This window comes from Hydra viridissima, unplaced genomic scaffold, assembly GCF_058129835.1.
Source record: "Hydra viridissima isolate aposymbiotic clone 2 unplaced genomic scaffold, HvirCarnegie_v1 scaffold_8, whole genome shotgun sequence".
In the NCBI taxonomy this organism is placed as follows: Eukaryota; Metazoa; Cnidaria; class Hydrozoa; order Anthoathecata; family Hydridae; genus Hydra; species Hydra viridissima.
Window position 1 is genome coordinate 14,755,001 of NW_028324307.1, and position 12,500 is coordinate 14,767,500.

At 29.0% G+C, this 12,500-nt stretch overlaps 1 protein-coding gene and 1 non-coding gene across 3 annotated transcripts; both read right to left on the reverse strand.

Moving 5' to 3' along the window:
* Window positions 1-1,515: 1,515 nt before the first annotated feature.
* LOC145194729 (uncharacterized) lies at window positions 1,516-11,134 on the reverse strand. 2 transcript variants are annotated; one of them, XM_090096285.1, is made up of 5 exons: window positions 10,720-11,134; window positions 10,491-10,546; window positions 3,710-3,773; window positions 2,218-2,410; window positions 1,516-2,095 (listed from the first exon to the last, which is right to left on the reverse strand). In XM_090096285.1, exons 1-5 carry the CDS (start codon window positions 10,916-10,918, stop codon window positions 1,891-1,893), a joined length of 717 nt encoding a protein of 238 aa, XP_089952411.1. In that variant the 5' UTR covers window positions 10,919-11,134; the 3' UTR covers window positions 1,516-1,890. The 2 variants fall into 2 exon arrangements, with proteins under 2 accessions (XP_089952411.1, XP_089952412.1); XM_090096286.1 differs by having other exon boundaries at window positions 10,233-10,546; window positions 10,720-11,128.
* Window positions 11,135-11,872: 738 nt separating this feature from the next.
* On the reverse strand, window positions 11,873-11,944 carry Trnam-cau (transfer RNA methionine (anticodon CAU)). Its single transcript has one exon. It is a non-coding gene; the product is annotated as a tRNA-Met (tRNA).
* Window positions 11,945-12,500: the final 556 nt, after the last annotated feature.

Here is a 12,500-nt window from a genome sequence, read left to right on the forward strand (position 1 = left end):
CAGCAGAGAAAGACTGCTTTCCCGCTTACCTCAAACGGTACAAAAAAGCTGTCAATAGGAAAATCTGAAGCAACAAGTCAAACACTCGTTTCCAGTTTTAATCCGACTAACACTAGAAAGATATTTGGAATATGAATGAAATTGGTATTGCCACAGTTAAATCTTCAGATCGTTTTTTAGCTGAAAATTTTAAACTTGTGGGTATGTTTTAAAATTTTTTCAGTGAGAATTCTATTCCGCCTTTTTTTATATTTCCACAAGTTAAGTTTAGATGGTATTTTTAAAATGGTGCTCCCAATGGAAGCGCAGGCGCTAAAAACCCTTTTGGTTGGATTACTGAGGTTTAGCTTTTACAGCATTTCTATCATTTTTTCAAATAGCTAAAAAGAAAGACCTGTCTTATTACTATTAGAAAATTATAATTCTGACCTCTCAATAGAAACTTCAAAGAAAACTGTGTATCAATTTGTTCATTTCCACCTCATTACAGTCACAAAATACAAACCCTCGATTTTAGTGTATCTTTTAAAAACATACAAAAACACAACTAGTGATACATGGATGACATGGATGTACCCTGGTTTAACAATAACTATTTACAAAGTAACAGACCATGTAAGTAATCCATTTCCACAGACAGGTGCCCTAAACAGAAAACATAGATGAATTTTAAAAAAACAGGAGTTTTTCTACTTGATGTTAAAATTTTCCAATTGATGATAACTTTTTCAGTAAACATGGTTTTATGCCAGCATACACTAGCAATAGACCGAATCCAGAACCAGGTTCGGCTATGGAAAGTCTAGTGTTAAGTGTAAATAATGTTACTCAAGTAGACTAAACAATGTCAGAGAGTGCCAGAAGCTAGTTTTTCAAAAGATTTAGAGCCATACTGTCATATTTCATCTTCAAATGATGTACTTAGTGCAGATGAACCAACTGCAATTCTAACTCCTAAAGACTAAAAATAGTTAAAAGAAGAAAAAGAGCTTTAAATAAAAAGCGAAAGAAAAAAGGAAGCACATAAATATTCACCAAATTTAAAAAAGAAAAAGTCTGATACGGAAGAGAAGAAAAAAAAAATGTTTAAAAAATTTAAAATTGAGGTAAGTAAAAAGCCAATTAGTAAAAAAATTAAATATCTAATGAAAAAAAGAGTGAACCATTAAAATAACTTTGGTGATAAAAGATATGTTTGTTTGGTTTGTGTTGGAATTTCTTCTAAAAGCAACTCTGATCAAATCTGGCTCAGGTGCATTAAAAGTACTTCTGGGCTCATGTCCTGCATAATTAAAAACACTTTATCTTACATTTGTAATGATAACAGTTAGTAGTGTAGTTGTTACGATTCATATTTTGTAAAAATTAAATTAGGCAAAAGTTATTAATCTAAAATATATTTGTTGGATCAAAATGATCAACAGTTTTCATTGAATAATGCATTAAATAGTATATCTCCCAACATTTAATGTAAAGTTAAAAAAATGCAATAAAGATTAAAAATTGGACAAGCTGTTTTTAAGTGTCATGTTTAATCATTAAAAGTTCCAAATATATGAATATACATATGTTTATATTTATTTTACGTGTTTGTATATTTGTTATCTACATGTTTTCCTTAAATGACGGTCATGTATTGAACATGCTAAGAGTCACCTTTGTGTCTCTGGACACAAATAATAATATCATGAGGTTTAAAATAATATGCAAACGACAAAACGTTTTTAAAAACGTCACAAAAATTTTAACAGTTTAAACAATAACAAATTTGAAATCCTCCAATCTGAGGAGTCATTCGCTGTCTCAAAGGACAGTAAAAATTGATTCTTAAATAATAAACTAAAAATTCATTTTGAAACAATGCTCGTAAACGTGGTTTTAGGTACTGTATTAAATGAAGCTAGCAAATATTGAGTCAGCACGAATTTCGCACGAACATGATTGGCCGAACGTAAACATCAGTAAATTACTATTATTTACTTGGGTAACCGTTTTTGTAACCGTGTTTGTGGTGCAAACTCCCTCTCCAGTTAAACAAGTTTCATAAAAGTCGGTATCTTGACAAGTGATGTGATTGAATGTACGCGGTGAATAGCTGAAAATAAAGAGTGACAAAGCCTTAAATGCAGTTTTTTCAACCCATTAAAATCAACCAATTAGCAATTGTTACTTAATCTATTATTCATTCAATAGATTATATTATTTATTGTTACATACATCGCAGGTAAAGTGACAACATGTACGCATTCTCGGCACAAGTTATAGGTGTTACTCTGTAAATCACTCAAAGATTTCTTCGATTTACAACAATTACTTGCGTTGCAGAAAGCAATGGTAGTTCCAGGGGGAAGTCCAAGTGGTTGTCTCCAGGAGGGCGGGGCCTGTCTTCGTGCTAAGTTTCCTTTTTTTGCTGAAAATTAATTTCAAAATTTTTTTTTTTCGAAATTTTTACTAAAAACAAAACAAAAAACTAACAACTCTTCATCATTTAAAATTATTTATTTGTAATTTTTTACTTGTATGAAAATGGATTTTGGTATAAATTAACATACTGATTACATTTATTTGTATGAAAATGGATATTTGGTATAAATTAACATATTGATTACATTTATTAATTGCTAATAGTATAAAAAAGAATTATTTTTGATTCATTGTTTCAATTTTAGATTTAAAAAAAAATACTGTTAGATAACACAAAATTTCGAGCACTCATAGTAAAATTTAATGTAATTTATGTGTTCTGATGAATCAGAGTCAAAAGCATGGTTGCAAGAAAAGTATGTGTTCTGTTATGACACTGATGATTGTCACATTTTTCTATCAGAGTGAAAAAATCCTATAAATTTCATCTTTGTACTGAGACATTTTGTGTATCGAAGCAAACTTAAACAGAAATAACACATTTTCAATATTTAAAATATTAACTTTTAAAGAGTTTATTAACATTTAAAAGAACTTTGTAAAAAAATATTTTTTAAAATGCTATTTAAGATGGGAAACAGGCTAAGACACCTTCCCATGAAAACAAACCAAGTCTTTAGTTTAAGAGTTTTCAATTTATTGCAACTAGGATTCTTAATACAAGCAATATTTAAAAAAGTAATTTTTATTATCTAAACTTTTCTTTTAGATTTTTATGAATTTCAAATGTTTTTTTTATTTTGTTAATATTTAGTTTATGTTAAATATTCTTCTTCAACATATTCACGGATGAGATCAGCAGTTTTCTGCAAAGTGGGGCGCTCTCTAATCAACACTTACTGGCAGAGGGAAAGTGTATACTTTTTAAAGCTATGGACGCATCAATTATTTGTCATTTTGGCATTTAGCGCATCCCGTGAGCGATCTTTTAGTGCTGATGAATGCAATCTTATATTTCAATAATTTGGGTATATTTTGTAATAAAACATTGCAGTGATTATTATTCGACAGAAAAGCAGGGGCAGCAAACATAAAACAGAGCGGCATACAACCACACATAATTGTAAATCACTCAAATGATGTGTAAAAATGCATGTTATTAAAATTAACGCTTATTTCCGAAATATGGCAAAATAATCTGTAGAAAGATGATTATTTCAATGGTTTTCATCTTTTTTTATTTGATACCCTACCTAAACGGTACGTCACTAATTTTTTTCAACCCTATTGCTGATGTTTTACATGGGTTTGATTTTTTTAGAAACTATAAAAAGTTATACTTTACATTTTACAGGATTTAAGGATTTCGTGGAGCCTGGAATCGAGCCTTGAAAACCAGTTTCTTTATCCTAAAACAATGAAGCGATGTATAAAATTATCAAATAAAAACAAAGTGTAGTAAAACTGAAACAAATTTCGAAAATTAGCGTTTTTTTTAAAAAAAATGCTGATAAAGCAAGTAAAAAACTTGTTTAAAAAAATTGATGGTTTTGAAAAGATAAAACAAAAAATTTTTCTTCTCTCGATTCTTTCCTAAGGAAAAATGTGCGCTACATCTTTCATTAGAAAAGATTTTTAAGAATCCAACGGTAACTTAAAAAGTCCAACATTGTTGCAACTTTTTTTTATTTTTTAAGTTCTCGAAATTATGATCACCAGGGCTGTCTAAATTTTTAAGAAAAAGATTAATGGAAATATTTGAATAAAAATACGTTTCATAAGTTTTAGATGATTGGATTGATGATCCTGCAAGATTAAAACTTTTCATAATTCATATTTTTTGAGCTAATTTTAACTCTTATTTAAAAAAAAAATTATTTTAAAGTGCTTTTATTTATTTTTATTTCATTTAATTCATTTTGATTTTTTTTTTTTTAAGTTTATTTTGACTTTTTTTTCATGCATTTTTTAAACTTTGATTTTTGTATAAAACGTTTTTTACGATTTTTCTAGACATTCTTTTTCTTGTTTTCTGAAAATTTAATCTGCTTAGGGTAAAACAAAGATTATAAAAATTAGAAAAATAACATTTTTTTTTTGTTACTGCAGATTCTGAAAATCCATCAAAATTACTCTACATATTTGAAACTCACCTCTTACTAAACAACAATACTCTGCCTTAATTTTAATCCAATATCTAAATAAAGGCTGTTTTAGCTAAGAAATACCTTTGTAAAAATGTGCCAATTGCTTGACATTAACAGCCCTTCAGTTGTCTGGAAAAAAGATCAGGATGAGACTCCAGAAAGTGATTTTTATTAAAACTTTGTTCTACATAAGTTTCTCATTCAGTTTATACTTCACAAAAGTTCCTCAATTACCGCCATAAAAAAAACCGCTCAAGCTACATTCACGAGATTTCTAGCTAAAAGATACCAGGAAACTACGTCGAATTTTACCCTCACTCACGCAATTGCTTCCGCGCAGAGCAATTACATTCTGAAATCTTCTGGATGTTTTTCCTTTTTTTTTTTTGTCATGTTTAAAACGCCTTCAAAAAATTTAAATCAATGTATTTTGCGGATAAGTTTGGTGTCTCATCTTTTGGGACACGTGAATAAACTCACAGATATCTAACATTTATAAAGTAGAACCTTTATTATAAATCCTTAATTAACATAATACCAAAATACTGACTCGCTAACTCTAAAACACTCAGTATATATTTTATACTTTTTTACTCAAATTTATTTTTCAATACTTTGCAAGTAACTGTATAAACATTTATTTTCATTTCCCAAAACTGTACGTTCTGACAGAAATCGATCCCGTTATGTTCTGTCAAATAAACTGTTTTAAAACATTCAGTTAGAAGCGTCAATCAATAAATGCTGCAATGCTACTTCAGTTTTTAAGGTAAAAAAAAAACCTTTACTTTTCTTTTAAAAACCTTGTGAGATTCTAATCGTAGATTCTATGCAACGAGAAAATGATTTAACTAAACCCAAAATTGAATGATTAAATCATTAATCAATTAAGAGAATACACACACAAAAAAAGCGAACACTTATAGCACCTTGAATCTCACCAACTCTTAGATGATTCTGTTACAAACCGTAAATTTTTTGGTGTTACTTCAAGATAAAGTAACCTTATGGAGGATAACAGCAGCTACTATTACCCAAGTATGATTTTTGGTCAAAATTTAATGCGACTTAACCACTAATCTATAAGTCTTCTGTCAAAAATGCTATCTTTCAGAGGATGTTACATCTAACCCATCATATCTCTAAAATGAAACATCAATAAAATATCTCTTTGAATTAAACTTGTTATGTTATGTAAAAAAATTTGCATATTTTTATAAAACTTGCTTCTGTAAGGAAGTAATGTAAGTTAGCTGCAAAACGCTATAAAGTGCTTAATGTTTGTAGAGTGTATTTGAGTACGATTGGAAATAAGACACTTAGTGGCTTTAATTGGTTTGTAATTGAAGAGAATCTTAGCTCGGTAGGTCAAGATATCTGTATCATATTGAAGGTGTTTTGGTTTTACAATTATCATATTTCTTTTTTTTTTTTTTTGCATTTTTATGAGCATGTTGCCAAGTCTTTGCCAACCAGCTGCTCTGCAAATTCCTCTTTATTGCGGATATCCAAAACAAGTAAAAAACTCGTTTCGGATATCCACTGCATACATAAGGAGTTTTTTCGGAAAACTAGTCGAACCAGATTACGCAGAGCTAGATACTGACAATCGATATCAAAACCAAACTGAATCAAGCCGAGATCGAACTGAGGTCGGTTGTCTGATAAAACTATTAACTATTCTTATCGCTATGAGAACAATAAACATTAAAAAATAGAGATGGGAGTTAAAATTAGTTGGCTAAAACAAGATTTGGTGCTAAAAAAAGCTGAATAACCTATATCATGAAATTATATGAATATAATATGAATTACTACAAAAAAATCAATTTAAAGACATTCATTAAAATTTATTGGTTTTAAGAAATTTAAATTACTTAATATAATTTGTGACAATTAGGTAATAAAAATGTTTTGTTTGTACCTAGTATTGCCCCAAATTTTCTTTTATTGAATCAAATAAAAATTCGTTTGTTAGCAGAACAACTCCGTCAAAAACAGCTGATATTTTATACCAAAAACATTATTAGTTATTAGCCTTTTAATAATAATTTTTAAAAGAAAAACAAAATTGAGAGTTGATCAAGATATATATTCAATTACACAATATAGAAATAATAAAAAAACATTAATTGCCTAACTGTTTCAATCTTATTGTTGGCACTGTAAATATCTGCGTTTTTACGAGTGTAGAAAGAAAGAAATTACGTATTATTACCTCAAAAAATCATTACAGGTGTTATATTAAGGAAATCCGAAAATGCTTCTGCACATAACACACCTTTCAAAAACATGGCACCATTTTTTTTTTTTTTTATAAATTGATTTCACATGTGTTTTATAATTTATAATTCATTTTATTTAGAAATTGAAAAAATCCAGATCTGAATCGCGTTTCATTGAAATTTAAACCAAGTACTTAATGATAACGGGGGAGTAATTAGATAAGTTTTATTACAAAATTCCAAATGTATATGCCACAAACCTTTCTCCAAAAACCTAAAAAAATCTGAAAATCGAACCTTGAAATCAAGGAGGTTTAATACACAGGAGACGGCATAACGTGACTTTTTTGAAGCCAGTTTTGAAATTTGGCCGCCATCTTGGTTGACCCAAAAGAATTTCGCGGAACTTAGGATTTTATTTAAAACTTTGTTAAACCAAATCAAAATATTGCAATGATTGCAATCAAAAGATTGAATAATTGGTCAGTTTATGCTTGGTAACTTATACTATCATGTAAAGAATTATTTGCTAACTGATAGTCTTCTTCAGTTCATTTCAATAACATTCGGAATACTGAAAAAGACATTCAGATAGCTGTATTTCAACATGCTTCCAACAGAGACTGTATTTCAGATACACGAAAGATTCTTGTGAAAAGAAAACCATATGTTTGTGAGTTGAAACGAGTATATATATACATGTATATAAGATTTTTATTTAGCTTTATGTGATTTATACTGAATAATAATAAAATGATAAATATTGATAAACAGATTTAAATTGACATGCCATCTTGTTCTGCTTATGGGTGTACTTCAAGAGATTGTACTGGTGGCATTATATTTTAATGTTATGTAAATGGTTGATACAGAGAGAAAGTTTTCCAAAGTTTTCTGCAAAGTATAAAAATGAAAGTTGATAAATTCATATTTTGATATTGGTGAGGTTATAAACACAGCAATAAAGATATCAAACAAACGACAAATTTTTACTACTGATCTAAAATAATGACAAAGTTATAAATAAAAAATCATATGTAGTATATTTATTGCAAAAAAAAACTCACATATAATATATTTATTTCAATAAAAAACTATTAAGTGATTTTTCTGAAATCCCCCTTCCAAAATTGACAGTGTTTTTAAATGCATGTCTTTTACTAGCCTAAGTTATTCAAAAGGAAATAGCTTACAAATTTGGAATTTAACACAAAATCCTTTTTGTGTTAAATTTCAAATTTGTAAGTTATATCCTGTTTTGTGTTAAATTTCAAATTTGTAAGCTATTTCCTGGTTTGCAAGTACTTTTCAGCATACCAGGTACTGGTATGCTGAAAAGTACTTGCAAACTAAGCACTGGTATCTTGTTCTGCCTATGGGTGTACTTCAAGAGATTGTGCTGGTGGCATTACTTTTCATAGGTACAGTAATTTTTTCTTGGAAAAATAAGAGGTTTATTGGGTTGTAATAAATACCCTTCAGCAAAACAGTTTATTGGAACATATAAAAAATTGCTGGTGCATAATGATATTCATGATATTCTTCGTGGAAACTGTTTGCCGTTGCAAATTGTACCTATTTTGACTACTTCTAGTAAATACCAAAACATTGAAAACATTGATGTTCCTTCTGTTAGTGTTTTGAATAACTCTACTATCAGAAATAGGATTATTGAACTACTAAAAAACTCTGTTACTGATCATGATTATTTTTTAGTTCCTGATGCTAGTTGTTTGTCTACATCTTCACATAGTATTGTGGCTTGTATTGCAGGATTTGCTGTATTTAGGGGAAATTCTGGGGAATTCGCTACACTGTGAAACATGTATTTCAGCGCTAAATACAAGTAGCAAACAAGAACAACATGCATTAACTTGAAAACAAAAGGTGCATTATTGATATTTTCCTCAAAAGATGATCATGACATTTGCATTTTGTGTGAAAAGTTGTTCAGAATCAATGTAGAACACAACAGCAATTATTCATTATACTTGTCAAATGTAAGGTGCCATGCAATTTTGCAGTCAGTATATCAATTCACAAACGCTTGTTTTTATTACCACAAGAAACGTTCATACTGTGTAAAACATGGTGTCTGCTAATTTTGTGTTGACATACGACTATCTGAATGCCTGTTTCAGTATTCCATATTTTTTGGAATAAGCTGAACCAGATAATCAGTTAGCAAACAATTCATTGTAACATAATATAACCTCGAAAGTGTAACTGGCGAATTATTTATTGACTTGTTGCAATGCTTTGATTTCGTTTCATCTGTGTTTTCTCCATAGTTCTGCGCAAAATATAAAAATGTTTTGGGTCAACCAAGATGGCGGCTAACTTTCAAAACTGGCTTCAGCGCGTTTCATATAACGTATATACCGTGCCGTCTCCTGTGTATTAAACCTCCTTGCTTGAAATAGACGATACTTCGTCTGACTTTTTTTTCCCGTGAACTTTTGGAAGTCAGACGAAAAAACTTTGGTTATTTAAAAAAATGAACAATAGCGAAATATAATTACGTTTTGCAGGTTTAATGACGGGGGTAATATGCCATTGCGAAGAGCTTTTAAAGCTTCTTTTTCGTAATCCTTCAAAAATTAAAAAAAAAAAAAAATCAAAAACTATTTTAAAAGCATACTTTAAATTATCTTTTTCTTTTGTTATGCTGCTTCTGAATAGCACTAATAATTTAATTAACTAAATTTTGGCACAACATACGATAAACCCCCCGAAACTTTACGTATTTCATTAAGATCAGAGAAAAGCCGCAAGAACATATTTGTTCCGGTAGATGAGAAATTACATTAGCGAAAAAACCAAAGTTTTCTCGTCTGACTTCCCAAAGTTCACGGGAAAAAATAGTCAGACGAATTATCGTCTAACCTTGAAATAGATGCAGATAAAAATTGTAACTTACAGCAATTAGTATTTAAAAATATGGCTTTCAAACCATTTCACAACTAAGGCAAAACAAGATTTTAAAAAAGTATTTTTTGCTAAGCAGTAACAAAATATTTTTTTTTAATTAAAAATTTAGTCGACTAAATTTAGTAAGACTAAAAAGTTAGTCGACTAAATTCAGTGAGATTACAAAGTTAGTTGACTAATATTAGTTACGCTAAAATGTCAGTCGACTAACTTTAGTTATACTAAAAATGTAGTCGACTAATTTTAGTTTGACTGAAATGTTAATCGACTAAATTTAGTTACGGTTTTTTTGTTAAGTTAGTTACAATTTTTAGTTTTGGTCACAACACTAATTAAAAAGTATATGTAAAGAAAATTGTTTGACGACCTTAAAAGGAGTGATTATTTTAATTTTTAATATTTAGGTTTTTTTTAACTAAAATTAGGGAACAAGAATTAGTGAAGTTCCCTCCTCTTAGCTTAGATTTTAAAAAGAAATTAATAACTATTAATATAACTTTTTTTTAAATATTACTTTGAAAATAAATGTGAAAAATGTAAATATGAAAGTTTAAAAAAAACGTACCATTATTGCATATGTTTAGAAAATGTTAACCATGTCGTTTTGAGTTTTTAAGAAGTGATAGAAAGGATTTTTATTTCGAAGTGATCAATAAAGATATGTTGTATACTAGCTTTTGTTGATTTTATATAATTGTTAAACTATATATCTCTATAGGACAAGAGCTTATACTTTCGTGGTTGCGCACTCTAAATTATAAAACTCCTTTCTTCCTTATACACTTTAGTTTCACAATTAGTACATTGCTAAGAAGTGTCATACCAGATTTTTGATGCTGCTTTTCATCACCGCTGTCGAGGTAGATGTCGGACCAGTTGCTAAATATATGTTTCCATATACAATAACGGGTATTATGCAAAAACAGCAAAATAATACGAAAAACTATTAACAATAAATATAACAAAGAAAAATTTTAAAGTTTTTAAATTCCGAAAAAGACAGTAAGAAAAAGAAAAAGAAAAAAATGTCCAATGAAAAAAAAAAAACTCACTGGTACAATCTGGAGTATTGTTTAGTAAGCTATTTTTCAGGCTTAAGGCAAGTGAGACTTCGTCTAAAGTATTCGTCCGTTGACAAATATTCACTGCGTAACTTTTGGTGATAAAAGTAGAATTACTTATGGTGCAAAATCCACAAAAAATGCAGATCAGCAAAGTTAAATGAAGTTCTATCGAAGTTAATTTTTCCATAGATCTGAATCGTTAAAGAAAATTAGAACAACTGACAACCCCTCTTTCCTAGGAGCTTTTTACGATATATGGCACCTATAGATAAAGAATTCTTCTGCTACTCGATATCTTAAATTGCTACTTTTTTTTTTTTTTTTTTTTTTTTTACTGATTATCAAAGGCCAGCTTATTTAGCAAAAAGATCCAGTTTCAAAGAAGTTTGTTTCGAGTGAGTTCACAAGCTGATAGATATTTACGTAAAATATTCCGCTAACCCAAGCATTCATGCGGAAAATGTCCAAAATTATCCAGTACTTTAGGTTTGATTATAAAATGCGAGTTTAAATTTTTCCAAAATACACAAAGAATTGGTAACAAAGTAGACTAATGTAATACTAACGTTGATCATCATAAGCCAATTAAAATTTGTTTTTTATTAGAACATAATCTAAATGATCTGGCACCATCTCTCATCAAATGATCATTAGCCACTTTAAATGTTTATTACATTAAAGTAATTTTAAAGTAGAAAAGGGTTAAGCAACACATTTACCGTCTTTAAGATATCTTACGGTTCTTTGAATATGGTTGAAATCCTTCTCACGCAATAATTGTCTGCAATAATCATGTGCAATAGTCATATGTAAAAAAAGTTGTTGCAGAGAAAATAAAACTTTAAAAGATTTTTAAAATCTGACTTGTACGATTCCTGAACTACGATTCATCTCCTACAATGAAATTTATGAAACAAGACTTAACACTTTACCCGAAATAATTTTGATCTGTCTTCCGTTTTTCAGACTCAATTAAAAATAGATGAGGTCAGGTGTTAGTCAATTTTGTTACAGAAGGCTTCTGATAAGGTTTCTATGAATTTTCTTTAGGAATTCCTTATAACAGTAGGAATAGACAAATGTTTTTATGTTTTCATCAAACTGAAACTTTTTTTCATCTAAAAAGAAAAAAAATGGTTTGTAGCAGAGGGTAGTTTCGATCTACCGACCTCTGGGTTATGGGCCCAGCACGCTTCCTCTGCGCCACTCTGCTGATAGAATGATGAATATTATGTAAATATATACGAAAAATCCACTATATATGATTAACTTATATATTTTAATTAGTTTTTATCTTTTTGTATTTTAGTGTTGATTGCTTTGATTAATTTTTTATTGTTACATCATTTTTTATTATCATCTTTACAAAACTCTTGTAAATAATATTCTATTCTATCAAATTATATTGGAAGGGAGAATATTGTGTGTGATTTTGAATCAATAAGAATTAAAATATTGAGTGTAGTCATAAATTAGTAAATTGTCTATATATTATGACATCTTGATTGTGTTTATATTATGACATCTTATTACCTTATTAAATAAATTCTTAGCCATATACAAGGTTCTTCATCGACAAAAAGCAAAGGATCTTTTTAGAAATGTGTTTACATAGGCGATTTTATTATAAACCTCTAAGCGATGCGATTCGGATAGGATTAATCCTTTTCGAATTCCCATATTTGAAATGTCAAAGATTAGGAAATTGATATCCAAACGAAATCAAATTTTAACTTTTGTTTCAAAACTGGAAAGTTGCTATGTTTTAA